Genomic DNA, 21,513 nt, shown 5'->3' with positions numbered 1-21,513 from the left:
GGGGTGTTGGTATGATAAAGGCCTTGCTTGTCCTGGGAAGGGCCATAGCTCAGTAGTAAAGCATCTGCTTGTCATGGGCATCTCCAGGTAGGGCTGGGAAAGAAGAGTTTGGATTTGATATCCCGCTTTATCACTACCCGAAGGAGTCTCAAAGCGGCTAACATTCTCCTTTCCCTTCCTCCCCCACAACAAACACTCTGTGAGGTGAGTGGGGCTGAGAGACTTCAGAGAAGTGTGACTAGCCCAAGGTCACCCAGCAGCTGCATGTGGAGGAGCGGGGATGCGAACCCGGTTCGCCAGATTACGAGTCCACCGCTCTTAACCACTACACCACACTGGCTCTCACAAAGGCCTCTGCCTGAAACCCTGGAGAGCCCCTGCAGTTTGGATAGACAATACTGAGCTAGGTGGACCAATGGTCTGACTCAGTATCTTCCCATGTATCCCCCTTCAATTGCAGCTCTCCTGGTAATGGACAATGTCTGCAGTCATGACTACAACTGATGGGCAGATTGATATGGAGGAGGCGGTTCTTCAGTTATCCTGGTCTCACTCCTTATATAAGCAGCTCCTTGAACTGGTGTCATGCTTCAAGGAATCAGATTCCTATCCCAGTGGTGGTAGATATGCAGAACAAAGGAAAAGGAGTCTTCTTATCAGTTAGAAAGTTTAATAAATCACAGTGAGAGAACAAAGAACCCACCTCCTAGAAATAGCGGCGCTCCCAATTAAGAATCCCACCCCCTTACGTCCCTATATCTCCGTCACTTCTATTTCTTGTAATCTGAGCTTGTACCCTCTGTGCTTTGTGTGCTTTCTGTTCTGCCACCTTCTGAGCTCTTCTTAACCTTGGGGAGAGCGGAGGAATGCTTTCCAGAGACAGTGAATCTGTTAACCCTCTCTCTCCCAGTGTTTCTTCTCCTAGCTGTTCCCCATCCAGTATTTCCCAGCTTCTGCCTTCTGAACTTTGTCCCTCTGCAAACCACTGTTACAAATCTATACTGTCCTCCTGTTCCTGGGAAGATTCAGGATCTGGATCAGGAGCAGGGGAGGGGGTGGCTCCCACCATTCCTCCTCCCTGACAATTGGACTCATAAATAAATCAGGTATGGTTGATTAGAATCCATAAATTACTTTAAGTAAAGGTGAGGGGTTTTTTAAGTCTTTGCATTTCCTTTTCAGAAGAATTGGCAACTTTGCAACGAATTTCGTTCTCATGGACTGTTAGTGTGAAATGGTAATGGAACGGAAAGCCCCCCCCTTCCTCTCTCATTAGAAGATGTACCAACCCCAGACTGAAGCAGCCTGAAGGATAAAGGTGTCATCTACACAGCTAACAATGTCCTCATCTTCCATGTATGATACGGCACTCAGCTTTGGAATGAGGCAAATAAGAAAGGACATGATACAAACCAGGAAATCTATACAACTTTAATTGAGTTATTTTGCACCTGGTTTCCCCTTAACTCTAAATAATTTAATCATTTGGCAATAGACATTAGTTTCATTAAATGCAGACCTGCCATGGGTGTGAACACTAATAACTCCACGAGGTAATTTATTCATGCATGGGCAAGGTAAGATTTAAATGACAGTCTGTCTCATCCATGAAGGTCAATTTATCTTAGTGCCACTCACAAGGGAATCCCCCTCCATAATCTCTTTAGAAGTTTTACTCTCAGGATCAGCACCCAGTTGCCAGACTTTGCAAGAAATAATTCACATGGTAGTACAATTTCAGCATTAAAAACATGCTATAAAAAAATAATTATTTTATCAGGACTACCAAGGGTCCCAGAAAACTGGTTGAAACGGCAGGTTGTATTTGTTTGGAATGTTATTATTTTCCCCCATTTCATTTCTATACCACTTTATGTTGTGATAGGAAAGCATTTCACATAGAAGACAAATAGAAACTATGGTGCCATAACAACATTTTTAAGAATAAGAAACAAGAGAATTGTTCCCTTGCTAAGGTAGTGTATACAAAATCAAGGTTTCCCAAATTTTATCAGACTACTGCTGAGACTCTTAATCTCAGGGTCATGGATTTGAGCCCCACATTGGGAGAAAGTTTCCTGCATTGCAGGGGATTGGACTTGATGACTTTGTGGTCCCTTCCAACTCTACAAATCTATGATTCAATGATTCTAATTGTGTTGTACCCAATTCTGCCAATTGCTTAAGACGGTCATTACGAAGCAATTATGAGGTTCCAAATTAGACTTCTTAGATGTTGCTGAACTACAAATCCTATCATCCCTGGCCACTGGCCACAATTGCTAGGGCTAATGGGAGTTCAGTAGCATCTGGAAACCAAAGATTCCCCACTGCCGATTCAGTAGCCACCTGCAGTCTAATGTGGAGGAATTCCTGGCAGTAATCCACAGCCATGTTCCAGAACTCCCACCAATGGTGAAAGTATGAACAAATCTGCATATACTCTTTCCCACAATAATGACAATAGTTTGGATGTCCTGGTTAGATTCAGACTGCCCTTTATTCATTGGACAAATTAGTGAAAAGGGCCATGTTAAGATATCCTGCTCTCTTTTTTAAAAAAGGCAGATTGGAGCACTAGAGGGGTAGGTGAAGGAAGAAAGAGAATGAAGGGGGGGTGAAAAGAGGGTTGCAAAAAAGGAGGTAGTGGAAAGCATCAGAATGGGTTTGAAGATGAAAGCAGGAACATGAAAGGGTCTGAAGAACAGCAGCGGGTGGTGGCCTCATAAGCTGAAAAGGGTGCTTAGTAGTTGCAATGCATAGGAGAAGGAAGATGCAAGAGGTTACCATGGGAGGCGGCTTTGTGTGCAAAGGGGGTTGCACAAAAGGAGGGGGAGGCACAGACAAGGGGTGAAAGTGAAAATGGGGGTGCAAAGAAGAAAGAAGTGGCTTCAGAAATGGGGCTGGGTAGGCAAAAAGGCATGGGGTGGGAAGGGGAAGTTCTAGGGGGTTAATGTGGGGGGAAATGGCAGAGGGGTTGGTGAGCAGGGCAAGCAGCAGTGCACCCACGAGTACCAACATACATTCTGTGGGGCTTCCCATATGACACACTGGTCACAGCTGCCTCCTCAGGAAGCACTGCCTTCTTGTAATATGGTGAGTTTATAAGAAGGCAGGTATTAAAAGATTATACTCCCACTATCCTGTCACTGAGGAGTTTGTGCTAATTATCTGGGGCAGGAAGCAAATTCTTTGACCCATTAACTCTTCATTCCTGCAACATTTCAACAGGGAGGGGGACATCCTTGATGCAGGGAATAAGTTGTAGCAAGTTACCTTCCCAGGTACTAATCAACAGATGGCTGTGGCAGCAGCATTATGCTAGTCTGCTCACCCACACAAAAAGCTCTTGTCAAACTAAGGAGTTTGGACACCCCCAAAGTTGTTGAGCTTCTTTTCTCTCTCTCTCTCTCTCTCTCTCTCTCTCTCTCTCTTTTGGAAAACCCAAAATCGCCCCCCAAACGTCTTCTGGAAATTTCCCCCTGAATGTCACTTCTGCTTTTGGAATCCCAGACATATGGCAGCCCTATGGTATGTTAACAAGTTCGTGGAGCCAAAGGTACAATACTGTTCACTGAACACACAGGTCTTCAAGGATAAGGGAAGCAATTTTTCCTAAGTCTGCATTTACAATAACACCAACAAGATGCCAGAGGTCAACACGAACTACTTCACCAGGTAAATTGGGTTTTCCATAATGTAAATTGTTGACAAGACTGACCTTTCCCCTTGTGGTTTTAAGATATAAAATCCCACCACATTTTCTCAAGAGAGATTTGGAATTGCAGTACCGCAGGCACATGCACAGACCAGCAGAGGGTGCTAAAAAGTAAAACTGCTTGCACATCTCATCCCACTCGGCTCCCCTAAAAAGAAATGACTAAGCACATTGCAGCTTGCCAAGTGCTCCTGGTCATGAGCCAGAATTAAAGCTGCTGTGGAAGCATTATCTTTGGCAAGCAAGCCTTAGAATCTTTCCAGGTTTACAGATAGTGGGTGCTTCATTCTGTAAGGGCAAAATCTGAATAGCATGCCCTGATCTTCTATCTACACAGGAACAAACTGGACTCCTCCTGTTAACCAAAACTCCTGTGTTATATGTGCGGTGTCTCTGTGGGAATGTGTCCCATTCACAGCAGGAGAGTCTTCCTTTGGCTTTCATAGTTGTGCAGGGAAACTTCAGCATATTTCTGCAACCTAGAAATGATAAGCTCTCCCCATCAAAATCCCCTTGTGAGTAAACTGCTACTAAGGGCACAGGAGCACTGTCCTTATTGCACCTGGTCACCCTAGATCAAAATGCTGAGATTCCTGTATCCTTTGGGTTTTTCCATTATATTCCAAACTAAGCTATTCCCAATGCTCCATGGGGAAGTGTACTGGTGGAAGGTGCAGACCTACGAATGGGTGTCAAAATGCACCAAACTAACAAGACAAAGTAAGGCCTGTAAGAAATGACTCCTGGCTTTGAATCTAAATAGGCCTGTTCATTGTTAGTAAAAACAACTTCACAGGGTCATGTCAACAATATAGTGTCTTGCCTCTAATAGTAGTCAATTCTGGACGCTCTAAGTGGAAGCATATGGCCGCATTGGTTGCTTTGGTTATGTCTGCACCAGTGTCCCTCTGCGGAAATTCTTCATGTTTTGCTTTGCTATGTTTTGTCTCTCTTCTGCTCTTTGCGAGTGTCATGTCAATAGGTGCTTCTTTCTGTTGGGATCGCAAGATGCTCTAAAAGTGCTAAAAGGAGAAGGGGATGTGAACTTCCAACACACTGTGCATCAAGTTAGAACTATATATTACATTGGAGATGAAGCTGCTTTTAAAAATTGTCTATCAAGTGCTAGGAAAGTTGGAACACCCCAGTGGTGGTCATGGGGATGACAATGTAAAGGTAGAGCCACAATGGGATCTCCATGTCAATTTCTCATCTCAACACTGAAATTCAGATTTAGAAGAAAACATATGTAGAAATAATTGCTTGATATGCAGAGTAAAACGAAGGTATCTTTGTGTTTGTTAATGCTGCATTCTTTATGTTGCCTAATATGGTTTTTTTAAAAAACAACAACAAAACTTTGGGATCCTTTAGTTTCAGAACTCATAATTGAAGTTTATCACATCAATAAGAAGTTTACAGCATCATCAGATTTTACTTTCACTCAGTAATGAACTGGGAACTCATCCGAATTTACAAATAAATCTCATAAGCCTGTCTCCAGCCTTCTTAACACTGGATAGGCATCTTTAAATCTAAACAAGTAATGAAGCTTCTGTAGGAAAAATAACTTTTGTCCATATCATCTGCACTGCAGGAATCTGCAATTTTGACAGATGGGATATGAGAATTATTATGACTTCTCCGGCCTGGATCTTTTTTTTCAAAGTGAGTTAGATTAGATATGATTTCCTTACTACTGACATCTTTAATGTTAATGCAGGCAGACACAGGAAAGGAAAGGAAAAGATACAGATAACATAGGTAAGTATTTTTAATGTTTAATATCACTAGGACTATGCTTGCTTTCCGAAGCACATGTAGGAAGTCTGCTGAAATATCAAAAGATAAAATGATTTTATAATGTTTCTCACTTCTGGGATATGCAGTGCTAGCTCTAGGCTTTGGGGGGACCTTAGTGTAGTTTTGTGATTTCTAATGGACAAGACCCTGACTGCTGTGCAGGATCTTGTTTGCCAGATTTCTTCTTTATAAACAGAATAAAACTTCTTTTGAGGTTTGTGTCAATGAATTCTGGCAGCACAGCTAACTTCAGTTCTGACAAGGGAGCAAAGGGGATCGGGGCTCCTAGGATCAGCTCAGTGGTACAATTGTAGGAACATCGAGGTGCTAACTGTCCTGCCTCCTTCTTGCAGAACACATCTCCAAAAACCACATATTGAGTTGGGAGTTTCTCCTTCTCACCTGTGAGGATTGGCAAGGGATCTCCAGAGGGCTGTGCCACAAAGCCTAGGATGGCTATGGTCCTCTGGCAGTGCTGCTGACAATAATGTGAGGAAAACAGTACACTGGACTGCTAGACACTGGAATGCTAGTACACTGGATCCTTGCTAGACTTGGGGCCCTGGCAAATACCCAGGCCTTGCCACCCTCTAGAGTGGGTCCTGGTGATAAACAATGTAGATTAATATTAAATCAACACCAGCTTAACTGGATACATTACGATGATTAATGAGAATTAGAAGAAGCAATAAAACATGTAAGAGTAACTTTTAATTTATACTGATGAAAGACAGAGTCTCTGAGACAATTACTCCCCTGTTCTTTCAGTACAGGAATAGCATACAAGATGATCATTACTGAATTTAATAGAACTGTTTGTACTAAATCATTTTTAAAATTCTCAAGTTGCTTTTCTAGGCTAAAATCCACTACTCACACAGTTATATGGACACTTATGTTCCACTGAATTAAATGTGGACTGATTTCCTAAAAACCAGATTCTCTTAGGCGTGCTATATCACATATTTCTTGACAATGCCATAATGGAAATTGTTGAAATTAAGCCTTGCACGTTCTAATAGAGGACAATAGTAATACATTTATACTGCTAGAGAACTGTAATTTGTCTTAAAATGAGATGTAGGATATTGGCCGATCCAGGAATAATACGGTTCAGATATCACTTTAGCCATGGGTCCCTGGGTGTCAGAGAGAAGGCAGAACTGCTTAACACCTACTTTGCTTCTGTCTTCACCCAAAAGAAAAGCAAGGCCCAACCTGGTGATAACAGAATAAATGGTGCAAGGAGGGAGCTGCAGCCCAAGATACAAAAAGAGGTGGTAAGGGAACACCTAGTTTTAAATGAATTCAAATCTCCAGGGCCTGACGAGCTGCATCCAAGGGTACTAAAGGACCTTGTGGATGTAATCTCAGAGAATGTGGACTGGAGGCGGGCAAATGTTGTCCTCATCTTCAAAAGGGGGGGGGAGAGGAGAAAGACACCAGGAACTACCAACCTTTCAGCCTGACATCAATACCAGGAAAGGTCCTAGAACAGGTAATTAAATGGTTGGTCTGTGAGCACTTAGAAAAGGATGGTGTGATTACTGAGCCCCAGCATTGGTTTCTCAAAAACAAGTCACAGACCTTATAGTTCACAATAATAAATTACTCTTAATAAATGCTGCTGCGATGATATGGCAACGGGAACTGCACAATACAGGAAAACAGAACCTAGGTTCAGTTTGATATTCCTGTCCCAAATAATCTAAAGTGCACAAACTTATTCTGAAGGAATGAATTTCCAGATAATATTAGAAGCTTGCCAGTGAAGTGACAAGTGTTTGACTATGTTCCAGTTCTTGGTGAATGGAAAACCAGCAGCTTCCTGTTACAAAATGTACCAACAGCCCATGGCTAATAATACACACTGACACTGGCAATTTATAAGCTTGATATATAAATGTTTCTTTTATTTTGTATTTTTAAAACTGAAACCGGTATATTTTTAGCAAGGTAAATAAGTCTGAGTTAGACTGGTTTCTTCTATGGTTCAGCTCACAGAGTGGAATTTGAAAGGCGGTGTTTTGCACAGAGATACAGAAGTGAAAATTCAGCCAGGACTCAATTAGAGAATTTCCTGGTCTATGCTGTGTTTCTTCTAGTGGTAAGTGTCTTGAGACTGCAGAGTAGATCAGCCTCCACCAATCAGATGCCTTGGAGTAAAACTCCCATCAGTCTCAGCCAGCATGGCCATGTCATCTAGGATTGATGGGAGTAGTAGTCCAAAACATCAGGAGGGTACCAATTTGGCAAAGTCTAGAGAAGAGAAAAAGGGGACAACATTGATGCCTCAGTTCCTAGCATACGTAATGTTGGTTCCTTCGCATTAATGCTTTGGGTCAGGTGTGGTTTGTTGCCTCATTTGTGTGTTTCCCTATGCTTGCTCTGGGTGTGCCTACCTGCTTGCTTCCCTCTCCTTTCTCTGCACTGACCCTCCTTGTGCACCTGCCCCATCTTCCCATTCATCTCTGGTCCTAAAACTATCAGGTCTTTCATTTCAGCTCCCACATGCTTGGTTACTTACAGCCCAGTGCTGCTGACACTAACTCCATCAATGTCACTGAATGAGCTGAATTAGTAGCATTTTCCTGGGAAATCCGCGTTACTGATGTTATTCAGTACTGATGCAGGGTTGACAAAGGTCACAAAGCAGAACGTAGCTTAACACATTCAGCTTGCAGAAATAGAAATTAAAAAGAATCAGGTCAGCGCTACTTGACAGGGTTCAACGTTTTAAACATGCTGTATAATCTAAGAACTGAGACTGTCTGTGTGTGCGCACACGCACACACACACACACACGATTTTATTGCTTAACCTCCAGGCTTTTCCCAGTCTACTTCCAGGCAGTGCCAGGACCAGTCCAAGACCTTTTGCTGCCTGCAGCAGAGACCAAATGGTTCTGCCTCCTCACACCTTTGCTAGGCCGAAAAGGTTAAACTGCATCATCAGATGCCAATCCCTTCCCACATGTTGCTTCTCCTGTAGCAGGTTGCTTTACCCTGCTGCAGGGCAAGGCTGGCCCTGCAATAGAGGTGTACTGCAAACTAAATGGTATAAAAGTTGCCCATAATTAACATGAGTCTTGGCTGAACCTAAGACCTATGAAGCATGTGCTCTACTACTCAGCTATGGCCCTTCTGTGGCAGGGTCAAGAAGAGAAGTAAAAGTAAGTAAGTGCATGAAGGATAAAGAGCATTTTATAAGCTGCATGTCAAGGCTTGTCACACAGACAAGGAATTCCCACAAACAGGAAGCTGATATAGGGAAAGGCATTGGCCTGATGGAAAAGTAGGATCTTCCGGTCCCTGAATTTCATTAAGGCCAGCAATGGAACTTAGCCACCAGAGACCAGTCTAAAATTCAAGTCTACCTCCCACTGCTAGTCCTGCCACAACTTCAGTATTTTTCAACTGACCTTTCAGTTTTGTCTCTCTGCAAGTCCTTTAATATTCCATTAGACACCAAAGTTTACTAGCTCCAACAATACCATATGGGGCCATAAGATTAATGCTGAGCTCTACTCTTTTTATCAACAGTCCTTTCCTTGGGGCTCTGCCCAGATACTGGATTTATGTATTCCAAGAGTTGAGAACATGAGAGGAGCCCTGCTGGATGAAACCCAAGGCCCATCTCATCCATCTTTCTAGTCCAGACCAATGCCCATCTAGTCCAACCAGAAGCCAATATGAAGGTCATACATATGAGCAATGGCCCTCTTCTACAGTGACAGGTTGCCTCTGATACAGGAGGCAGCATGTAGCCATCTAGTAGCCACTGGTGTTTACAATACTCAGAAACTCCCCTAAAGCTTCCATTCCTGTTGAACTCACTTCCAAAGCATTATCTTGCTATTTAACACAGCAGCATAACATTGTGACAGATTGTAGTCTTGGAGTTATTTGCTTCCAATTTTTGATTATTAACCATGCTCCAGGAACACCTGGAGAACAAATTCAACAGTGATTCGTGAAAGAACTAACAAAAAAACAACTAGTGAATCCCAACCTGTGTATTCAGATCCTTGCTTTGCAATCTACTGAATGGAGGTTTCTGTGGAAACGAGTTAAATATTTCCAAAACAATTCTGTCCATATCACAGTATAATTTATTTCCGTATGTTTGTAAAACTGACCATTTAAACATCAACAAATCAGTTAACGAGGAGGAAGCTATTGTGAGTCATGAAAGGCAGGCACACATTACTATAACTGGACAGGGTAATAGCCTGTGTTTTATAATGCTTACAACTGAACAAATATAATGGAGCGGTTGGCAACTTCATGTGGAGGAGGAGGGGAGAGTAAGGATCCTTCATCTCCTGCCCTTTTCTCTGAAAGCTGTTCCCCTAGCTGCTTTTAATATGGCTGGGACAAAAGACAGGAAGGAAAATCTACTGAGACAGTTCATTGGGGGACAGTTTTGAGGTAAGTATGGGTGCAGCAGGAATTCAGCACTGTATTTTTATCTACTTATTTAAGGCTGTAATACCATAGTCACTTACCTGGGAGTAAAGTTCATTAAACTCAACAAGTCTTACTTCTCAGTACACAAGTATAGGATTGCTCTGCAAATGGCCTCTCTACTGTTGGCATGATGAGTCATATACTTTCTAAAACAAAGGTATGTTACATCTATGTTTCCTCAGGTTACAGTTTTTTTATGCCATCCTCAAGCCTAAGTAAGCCTCACTACCAATGTGACCTCCATGACATAAATCCTTACTTTGTTTCCTCACTGTCGCAGCCCCACACCCAATGAAATAAGATACAGTGGCTAATGATGCAAGAATTACCTTTATGGTTTGTCATAACAAGGATAGCAGTGGCCAAACATGGCCATTGTGGAACTCAACATAGAACAGTCTGTAGCTTACTGTTATAAAGGAGGGGAAAACACACGGAAAGTCTAGTGGAGGGCTTTTAGTAATGTTTTAAGGGTCTCACTGAGCTGACTGATCATGAGGGGGACTGAAACTCAGTGTTGGGATGAGTGAATCTGTCAATTTCAGTTTTTCTGCTTCTTATTTCTGTTTGTGGTTTATCTTATTTTAAAAGTCTACATGAAAAATTGCATTTTCTCATGTATTTTTCCTAATATACACATTTTTGAACACATTGTTTGCCAACGAAGTGCGTTTTTCAATCAAAGCAATGTTGCATGGTACATTATTTTCACCAATATATACATTTTCGTGCATGTTTTGTGCAAATGTGGAGAAGTACAACCTTCAAAGGCTACTGTGTATTGGTTCTCTTATCTGTTCTGAAATGGCAAATTTAGATACATTCACATTAAAATGCAAACTGAACAAATTTCTACCCCATTCCTAACACATGCAGAAAACCCCAAATTCAATCCATGACATCTTTTGTTCAAAGCGTTGCTGCTGACCTTTAAAGCCCTAAATGGCCTCAGCTCATATACCCAAAGGAGCATCTCCACCCCCATTGTTCAGCCCAGGCACTGAGGTCCAGCGCTGAGGGCCTTCTGGCGGTTCCCTCACTGCGAAAAGTGAGGTTACAGGGAACCAAGCAGAGGGCCTTCTCAGTAGTGGCACTCGTCCTGTCAAGATGTCAAGGAAATAAACAACTATCCGAATTTTAGAAGACATCTGAAGGCAGCACTGTTTAGGGAAGTTTTTAATGTTTGATGTTTTATTCTGTTTTAAATGTTCTGTTGAATGCTGCCTAGAGTAGCCGGGGAAACTCAGCCCTTGGGTGGGGTAGAAATAATAAATTTATTATTATTATTATTAAAAGGGTTAGATAGCAGATGATTGAAAAGATCCTCATTGGTGACTCTAGAAACCACTGTTAGTTAGAAGAGACAATAATGGGCCAGATAGATGAATAATCTGACCTGGTATAAAAACACCTTCCTAAGTCCCCTTGCAATTGACGGATCCCAGAACTAGTAAGACTTCTTTAGCAATGTCACTAGAATCATACCCACAACATAAAGACCTGCTGGCTAAGTAGGCAGCCCCACCATCATAACTGCAATCGGGGCTGGCCCAAGACATTTTGGCACCTATGGTGAATCACAAAAAGGCAGGCCTCCCTTCAAGGAAGAAGGGGTGAGTGAAGATCTACATCAAGAACATGGGGAGGAATTAAACATCTTTACCCAATGGTTAACGTGGGAAGTAAAGGCCATCAGGGTGGAGGGGACCTGCTCTGAATCACTCTGGGCAGGTGCAGACCCCAGGAGACCCCAGAGGGCAGCTCCCACCAATTCCTCCCTAGGGTTTGAAGAGACTAGCAGAGCCTCCTATTCACCAAGAGGCTGCTGTAGAGGTGGCATGGGGGTGCTACCAAGGAGGGAACAGGTCTGGCCTCCAAGGCATGCACTCCTTGGAGGCTGAATCTGCTGCTCCTGTGGATCCTGCCTCCTGAGGCAGTTTTCTCACCTTGTGCCATGGGTGGGTTGGTCCTAATTGTAATGTATAGGATGTGTAAATGGCTTTTAAGAGCACCTACAAATTTTAGTTTTTCTTTCCTCATGGGAACCTGGGAAGAGTCTCACTTGTTCAGTCACCTTTTCTGTCTCTCAGTGCAGGACTTGGAGCTGCTGAGATAATGTGTCATGTGACCCCCTCAGAAGTTAGTACCTCTTCATGTTTGGTGTTTTTCATGTTTCGTGTTTTGTGGAGGTACCCGAATCTTGGGGTGTTTCCTGGTAAGCAAAGCCTAGGTGTGGACAATAAACTGAGCAGGTAGGTTCCCACCATAGTCGTCTCACCCAAGAGCCATTACACTATGCAGCCAGAGCCATACATTATTTGAAAGGGAACGGCATGGTGTGGTGGGAATGGACATCTCTACCCCATTTATCAAGGTCAAGTACTTCAGTTGCTACAATGCAAACTAAATTGGAACACTCAGAAGTGGCTGTGGAGAAGATCTCAAAGCTGTTCTTATGGTATCCAAGGGACTCACCAAAAGAACATTATCCTTGCCAATAACTTACTTGTCATTTGGCCTAAGCATTTGTTCCCTAGGCTAAGCAGAGTCCTAACATCACCCCATAGCCTGTTGGCTAACACTCATACCCCTCTCCCAAAGCTCTTACAATCCAGAGCTGAACTCTGACTTGGGGATCTGTATTCTTCAAAGTACACCCCAGAGGACAAGAGGGAGCTTTAAGCATGGACAGCCTCCAGATTTCATTGGACTCCAACTCTCATCAGCCCCAACCAGCATGGCCAATTGTCAGCGATGGGAGTCCAACAACATCTGCAGGGTCCCATATAGTTTTGGGTTCCTGCTCACTTACAGACTCATTGTTAAAACCATGTTTATGGAAGACACTCTTATTCGGCTACAAGTGATTGCCAAAGAAGAAGAATACCAGGTGCAGAACTGCCATAGTTTGAGGGTCAAACTAGCACAGCCATCTCCAGGCTGGTGCCCTCCAAATATTATTGGACTACAGTTCCCAGCATCCCTGACCACTGGCCATGCTGGTTATAGCTGAAGGATCTGGAGGACACCACAATGGAGAATTCTGGTCTGTCACAATGTGATCCTCTTCTAGCAGCAAAAAGTAAAGTAAGTAACTGGTTGAAAAATCACAACTATATGCACAGTGTGACTGTTTTGGCAGGCAAAATCTCTCTCCCCCCCCCATGAGTTTCAATGGATATTACCAGACCCATGACAATACTAGAACTCTTGAGTGTTTATTTGGTGCCAACAGAACACATAGGTTATGCAGCAGCTTCCCAGAAGCCTTGCTCTTGATTTAGCACAATGGAGGAGCAGATATTTTGAGATGAAGAGCACAAGGAAAGATTAACTGGAAGCATCCTAAAACAGGTGAGGCTGTGATTGTCTTGAGAACAATCTGCTGAAAATGGGTAGGAATGGAAAACAAACAGAAAACGAGCAGTATACTAGGCATAAATGCTATAACCAGATGACCATTATTACCATCATTGAGGCTACGTTCAGACTAGTAAAGCTACATGCTGAACTCTCACTGAGCCTTGTGTTCTACTACAACTATTGAGATTTGTAAATGTGAAACACTTCCTCGGGCTTTGAGCTATAGATTGGGCATGCGAGTTATCATTCCTCCCCCAAAGCAAAACCCAATTAGCACCAATTGATTCAATTTCGAGCTCCTAACACATACACCATTCAGTGATTCAGTTCTCAGCATTTAATGTGCCACGGATAGGTGCATGCTAGACTTCTAAAGCCCTCTTAAGAGTTATAAAATCAACTCACCCACTCCATCACCCATATCATATCATATTCTTATCAATCACTCCTTCAAGCACCAGATTATCCCCTCTCTTTCCCCCTTTTTTCTTGGGGGGGGGGGTCTGTAAAAGTTGTGGTTTTGCCAGTGCTTTGAAAATGAAATATAGAAAATCGAAAGAACATTTGTGGCTCTCTCTGGAGTGTGATGTGATGCAAAGGTCAGTCTGTCTGCTGCCACTACCCTGACATCAGTACTATCATGTCTCCCTTCTGGTTCTCAAGCCCCCAGGAACTGGTAGTGTTGCATGAGTCGTGCCGGATATGTCACTCTGCCTGCCAGGACAAGAGAGTGCAGCATCCCTTAAAATGCAGGGCAGGAGGCCAAGCTCTGTCAGCAGCCGTGCTATTCCTTAGCAGAATAGGTTACGAGGCCACAGACTGCAAAACCTAGATTTGCAGGGGTGACCTAGTATTCCCCAGTGGTGGGAAAACAAACCAATAGCATTCTTTCTAAAGCAGCTAACTTCCCACCCCAACATGGCTGCACCATTTGCTACCAGGCACAAACGTCTGCAGAAGAGGCTTGCAGCATGCAAAGCCGTTTTGAGAATTCATGATCTGGCCACACGGCAATCTCTATCTAGCTAATGTTAATTAGTCCCATTTGTGGCAGCAGACCATCTGCTTTGCTCACTCAGTAGTGTGTGAGCGTTTACTATCTGCTTATGCTGTTATTGAGCATATTAAGGCACTGGTGATGCAGAAGCAATCTGATCCATCCTGAAAATACTAACACACTCACAAAAATAAAGCAAGTCAGAATTACACAGACAGTTGCAGCCTCTTGCCATATAAAGCAGCAGCATTTAAAGAGGCATCTAAAAATGGGTTCAAGCCACATTTGAAGATGGTTATATCCAGGATGACAGGAATATATAGTGGAGAGGAAATTCCAATTAGCCTATTTTTTCCCCAGGCATCCAAGGCATGGACAATGTTACTATATTTCACACACACTCACTGAATCTAAATGCATGGTATGTTTAAACATCAGTATATTTCATGCATACCATAATATAGATCATGCTTCACCATCATTTTACACATGACTGCTACACACACACACACACACACACACACACACACACCACTCCCACAAGCTCAGCTACATAAAGCAGAATGATGCTCAGCTACACACAGCAGTGCAATCACAACAGGAAACCTCCGCAAGCAGCAAACCCTTGTGTTACCAGTATGATGCACAAACACACCCACTGCAACCTGTACCACAACAAACCGGAATCGTATATATTGGCATCGCAAACAAAGCACACACTCCACTACTGACAACCCTGCTTTAGTGAAATATTCAGGACACCACAAGTAAGAAGCTACCCACCACAACTAAGGAACATTATAAGAATATCTATGAACATCCAATTCCCCCTTTCACTATAATATATCTGCAAAAATATGATTTCCTCGCCAATATATGCAACCACCAGGAATATAATACACATACATCCCATCAGCATTGCAACACAATCTGCTCAACAGATTTCCATAAAACACAGTACACACACCCATGCTGTTACCACGCTAACACCATTTTTGCTGACCTGTGTGTCAAAGCCATTTTCCATGGAGCTGCTCTTCTTGGGTAGGAAGCCATCTCCTGCATTCTCATGACCATTGTGTGACTTGAGAGGGATCTGGCTGGAATAGGATGACTTGTTCACCTCCACCTTGCTCCCAAACTTCAGGTAGCAGGGTTGTGGGATGGTCCTTGCTGCTGGAACATGAACAATAGGAGTAGCACTGTGGACAGGTTTAGGTAGTCCGGATTTCATTTTGGAGGCTACCAGGATGGCTGGCATTTTTTCTCTTTCGGCTTTGTTAACACGTTTCTGTCAGTAACAGCAACAGGACCAGCAACAAGCAGCAGCCAGGGAACAAGGTTAGAGGCAGATTTTGCAAGCTGGTGATGCTGAATCACACACACAAATACAAAATGAGCAGAGAGTGGGGGGGGGAATAAAGGGGGGGGTTCCCCACTTTAAAGCCCGAACTAGCTCTGACAGGTGTCTCAGCCTGCCTTCCACCTGTTTCCTCTTTTTCCTTTTTGCTGTTGATCTTTATTCTCAACCAGTGTCCTCCTTCCGCCTTGTCCTCTTCTGCTGCTGTTTAACTTGCTGATTCCTCCTCGGTAGCTGATTCCTGTAATTTTCTTTCTTGGAGACGAGAGGCTCTTATTTCATTATCTTTTCACTGGAAATGGGAAAGTGAAGCAGTCTTTTGGAATTAAAGAAAGAAAGAAAAAACCTGCTGCAGCATATGCTTCTTGGGCTGCCTGCCGTGTGTGTGTGTGTGTGTGTGTGTGACCACGCTAGAGAACAAGCACAGGAAGGATTTCCAGGCTTAAGATGTCTTTCTTCAGTCTTAGCCAAGAAGCAGATGTAGTTCAGTATGTTAACAGCCGATGCCCTTGGATACGAGCCTTAGAGAATCCAAGCTCTTTAATCTTAATATCTGTGAACAGGACCAACGATGCCGGAGCAGAGGGAGAAACGTCCATGGATGACATTTAAATCATAAGACGGCTGGTGGCAAAGCGATTTCTCAATGCTGCTGCTGCTGCTGCTGCTGCTGCTGCAAGCCTAGAAGGAGAATTTCCCCTGTCAAAGCTGCGGGAAAAGCAGCTTCCACCTCATTTTTAAGCCTCAGCAGTGAAACAGGTTTCAGAGCTGAATGGCTAATAAGAGGCTGAGCTATGGTGTGAAAGAGTGAGAGCGAGCGAGCGAGCGAGCGAGCGAGAGCGGATGTGTGTGAGTAAAGGCAGCCTGCTGTGGACTACGCCAAAGAAGGCTACCCAGATTAGCAAGAGCGGGAGAAGGTTGCAATCTGACAGTACAGTAAAAACAGTGCGAGCCTCCTGATTGGTCCTCCCAACTCAAATCAGAAACAAAATATCTCTGCAAAAGAGGAGTGGCTTCAACTCAAGTGACTGGCAGGAAACTCTTTCCCCTCCGCTCTAGTACAAAGCACATTCTGTAGCAGCTCTGCGGCAACACGGTGGGTCTCTGGGCTAAATGTAAAGGATGTACGGGAGTGGGGAAGGCGGGGGGGGGGGCAAGGCGAGGCGAAAATTCCTAACCATCTATGCTGCTGTTTTGTGTGTGTGTGTTTTAATGGAAGGCCCTTTCAAAGAAAAACACATGAGGGTGAATCACAATTCCGTTTTTACGGACTACTCATTCAGGGAAACTCCCACTGAAAATGCCAACAAAAATGTGGGTGAATAAAGGCTGAGTTATTTAACCCAATCAAGTCGGAGCTGGGAATGAGCAGGAGCTTTGCACAGGTGGTTGTAGACCATCTAACCTGTTCTATCTCTCCCCCCACCCCCCTTCTCCCCAGAGTTCCTTGTGGGCAAAAAGCTTATTTGCACATTACGCTTCTGATGTGTGGCTCTCTAACATTCCACACACATGTGCTTAGCTGCATAATAATTACACACGTAACAAACACATCAGCAAAACTGCATGTGCTATACTGCTACATCTTCTGGGGGCAAGGATTGGGCACAGCTCACCTGTACACAGCTGTGCAATGTGTGCAGGGTTAGACCAGTTGATGAGGAATAGCTATATAGCAACAAAGGCGGGATGCCGGGTGCTGCGGAAGGAAGATAGCTGCCAACTTCATGCAAACTCATTGTTGCTGAAAACATTACATTAGCGTAGCTGGACTTTGGTCTGACCCAATAAGCATTTTTGACCCTCTTAATATGTGACCTAAATGACTTTAATGCCAAAGGTCACCTGGCAGCTGCAGAAAGGAGTGAAAACCAATGGGGTCACTTAAAGGCAATGTCCAAATAATGTTCTGGACTAGTTTTGTGATAACAATGTTTGTTTGTTTTTAAAACACACAGCACTCCCCTGTTGGCTCTCATGGGTTAATTTTTGGAACACCATGAGGCATAGTCACCCTGCTCTTATTTTTGTGACCTACTTATCCCAGGGTGAAATAGAGATCAGAGGAATTTATTCATTTGTTTCTTTCCTTATTACTTAACAGTATTTACTGGCTATCCTATATCAGACTTCTTAAAATGGGACACAATAAATATATATATATATATGTATGTGTGTGTATATATATGTATACATACACACACACACACACACACACACACACACACACACACATAGTGGTACCTTGGGTTAAGAACTTAATTCGTTCTGGAGGTCGGTTCTTAACCTGAAACTGTTCTTAACCTGAAGCACCACTTTAGCTAATGGGGCCTCCTGCTGCCGCCAGAGGACGATTTCTGTTCTCATCCTGAAGCAAAGTTCTTAAGCACTATTTCTGGGGTTAGCGGAGTCTGTAACCTGAAGCGTATGTAACCCGAAGCGTATGTAACCCAAGGAACCACTATATATATATGTGTGTGTGTGTGTGTGTGTGTGTGTGTGTGTGTGTATACACACATACATATACACGCGCACACACTAAGCCAGTGGTGTGGCATGCCATACTGGTGTGGCAGGAGGGGTTGGCAAATGTGGCAGAAACATTCAAGGACAATCAAATTAACATTTAAACATTTCAGTGTAGTGTAGTGTGGTGTGGTGTGGTGTGGAGTAGTGTAGTGTAAGGTAGTGTAGTACCGTGTCAAAATATTTCTTTTTATTTGCAGAATATGGATAGATATCTTTTGAAAACGAGAGCAAGAGCATCAACTAGAACAATCCTAGTTGTGATCCAGAATTGCTGTTCAAACAGCATGTTGGAGAAGACTCATATATAATTATATTTGGGGAGTAATTCCTATGTAGCTGCGATGTTTTATAATTTCTGGATGTCTCTTGATCACATTATAAAGCAGTTTTGTTGTATGTTATAAATCAAGCACTGCTAGGAGCTGTTTCTTTTTGTTTTTCAATTTATTTCTTGTCAACCAAAAAATTGGTGTGGCACAAGCAAATTTTAAAAGTGTGGCCCAGAGAAGAAAGTTTGAGAACCACTGCACTAAGCAAACAGCAATAAAAGTATAAAGCAGCATTAGAAATAATCAAGATAAATGTGCATGCCAATGAATGGTACAGCCTCCTCCCCCTCTCCCCCAAACCCCCGCATACACATTTCAGAATTGCTGTGGCTTTTTCATTATTTAAAACAGGGTTGGGGATACTTTTCCAGCCTGCAGAGAATGTCCCCTTGCTTTCCAGGGGCTGCATGCCAGTGGTGGGTGGGCACAGAGGCAAGAGTGGGAAAAGCAATGGATGCAAGCAGATCCCACTGGATTAGGCCAATGGCCCACAAGATCCAGCATCCTTTTCTCACAGTGGTCACCCAGATGCCTATGGGAAACCCACAAGCAGGATTCTAGCACAAGAGCACTCTCCCCTCCTGTGGTTTCCAGCAACTGGCATTCAGAAGCATGGCTGCCTATGATTTCTCCCAACCAGTCTCCCCATGCACCCTCTCTCCCATTTGCTGTGGAATGGGATTCAACTTTCTTCAGCAAGTGACTAGGGAGGATAAAGGGATTGAGGGCAAAGAAGGCCGGGAGAAACCAGGGCTGCATTGAATCTCCCTGCCAGGCAGGTGTTGATTTTTTATAATTGAAGTTTTTATTGACCACCCTTTCATATGAAATATCACAAGACGGTATACAACCTGTATGGGGTGTTAGGAGAGGGGTAGTACCTTTGGGGGGGACACATTATGTTGCTTCTGGTCCCCACCCTGAACTCAGTTCTCAGCTGTGGCTCCCAAAAGCTGTCAGTATGCTACAGCGGCTACACCCCACAAAACGTCTTCAACTGGCCAGCTAAACCAGGTGAGGGTAGCTGATGGGTCTCAAACCCTCAGTGAGTTAAGGACTTCCCCCTGAATGTGAAGACAGGCTCTGGTGGATTGAATGGATGAGACCAACAGTGGGTCCAACGGTCAGGAAGGCAGTTTCTGCACATGCTGTAGAGGAAAGTGAGGGGCAGATGAGGCTTGTCAACCTGAAAAGGTAGCCCATCTAGGAGAAGGAAAACTCTGGTGCTAAACCTCTGATGCTTCGCAGGTTATCTTCAGGAGGTAACCCGAAGGAGTATTTAAGGAGTAAACACTACACAAATCCAGAGTGAAGTCCCCAAGACAGTTGGATGGCACCTTGTACACCTCCTAGCAAATTGGGAACCATTGCAGCTCTTTCAACAGCAGAGTAACATGGTTGGCAGAAGCCTGTGAGCAGGCTGGCCACTCCATTCTGTACTAGCAGCAACTTCTGGACCAAATACAAGGGATGCCCCACATAAAGTCCAGAGGTTACCAATGCATGGACCACCATGGTCAGACTATCCTAGTCCAGGAATAGTTGCAGCTGGCAGAAGCTGGTAGAAGGCATTTCTAGCAATAGATGTCACTGGGGCCTCTACTGACAAAGATGAATCAAATAGCACCCCCCAAGCCATGAACCTGCTCCTTCAGAGGGAGTGCAATCCTATCCAGAACAGGCAATTGGTCTATCTTCTGGACATGCACCCATGCCTCCATCTTTCTAGGATTCCAGCTCAATTTGCTGGCACACATCCAGCCCAACACTGCATCCAGACACTGGTCCAGGCCTCACATAGTCTTTCCTGACTCATATGTAATGGAGAAATAGAGCTGGGTTTAATGAGCATACTGATAATATTATACCTCTTCAGGCATTGGGCCCTCACACATTCAGCCAACACCTGTACATGATCTCTCAAAGGTTATAAATGATCTCTGTGATCAGGGAACTTGCGGCTTATCTTATATATTTCCATAGGGAACTATAGTAGATTGACAGGCCTGGCCTGCAACACAGAGTACACCTTTCAACTGGCAATAGAAATTCTGAAAATAGTCCTTAGTTACAGAATGACTTACATAGTTTTCCCTTTATACGGACATTGCTTTTTTATATGGCAGGTGTTATTTTATGGTATGTTTTATGAAGGGGTTGTCGTAGCATTGTTGGTGGTCTTTATACTCATCTGAAAAGCCTACAAAACCTGTTTTAGCAGGACAAAAGTAATAAATGTGTTTACAAGGGAAAACAGTGCTTCTATCATACCATTTTCAGCTTTCCACTGTCCATCTCAAGACAACCAGCAAAAAACACCTGAAGGTTCTTGAGAGCCAAGATTTATACTTTCCGTTCATTTGACATGCCCCTGGTTTCTAATCTCAGTTTCCATGCTCACTCAGTGGGTTGCCTTGCATTAACGCTAAGTGGGTAATTTTTTAAACAGGAAATGTGTTTTTCCTCTAGTCTCCTTTGTCCACTAATCTCAGATTACAAAGCGCTCATCTCTGTTCTTCCATCTCATTCAGGCAAACCTTCCAATGTTTTCTCTCTTGCCACAGCGTGAAGCACAGCTTTGAGCTGAAAATGATTGTGAACAAAGATTTCAAAGCTTTAATAAACCTGACAAGCCAATGTCAGATTTTGCCAGATGAAAAGAGAGGTGGTGGTGGGAACCGAGACATGTGTTAAGAGTTACTTCACTATTCCCATTTGTTCTGATACTTTTTTTGAAACATCGATTTTAAAAAAGAAAACACCATAGGGATCTACAGAATACACGATTCCAATGCAAGGCTAGTTTTTAATCCCACAGCTGTCAATTTACTGACACTTGGTTTACATAATTTTGCAGGAATTCAAGGGACTCCGTATCTGTAGGAATAAGTGTCTGGTGACATTTGTGCTAATTCTAGTGTGAAATTATAGGATGGTTTGGTGAT

General features: G+C 43.4%; 1 protein-coding gene across 7 annotated transcripts in view; it reads right to left on the bottom strand.

Annotated features, from left to right (window-relative positions):
* Positions 1 to 21,513, bottom strand: part of NAV2 (neuron navigator 2) — a 543,877-nt gene that overhangs the window by 274,513 nt on the left and 247,851 nt on the right. For 4 of the 7 annotated variants that reach the window (XM_082223094.1, XM_082223095.1, XM_082223097.1 and 1 more), the window contains exon 1: positions 15,354 to 16,555. The exons of 2 other annotated variants lie outside the window; for them this stretch is intronic. In XM_082223094.1, coding sequence (XP_082079220.1) covers positions 15,354 to 15,611 — 258 coding nt within the window. In that variant the 5' untranslated portion in view covers positions 15,612 to 16,555. Of the gene's footprint in view, positions 1 to 15,353; positions 16,556 to 21,513 lie in introns of those variants that run through there. One more of the 7 variants, XM_082223098.1, reaches the window with a different exon arrangement.

The sequence above is a fragment of the Podarcis vaucheri genome (genome assembly GCF_965113315.1).
Source record: "Podarcis vaucheri genome assembly, chromosome: 1".
NCBI classification, from domain to species: domain Eukaryota; kingdom Metazoa; phylum Chordata; class Lepidosauria; order Squamata; family Lacertidae; genus Podarcis; species Podarcis vaucheri.
Note: the sequence above shows the minus strand (reverse complement) of the source record. Positions and strands in the feature narration are given on the sequence as shown.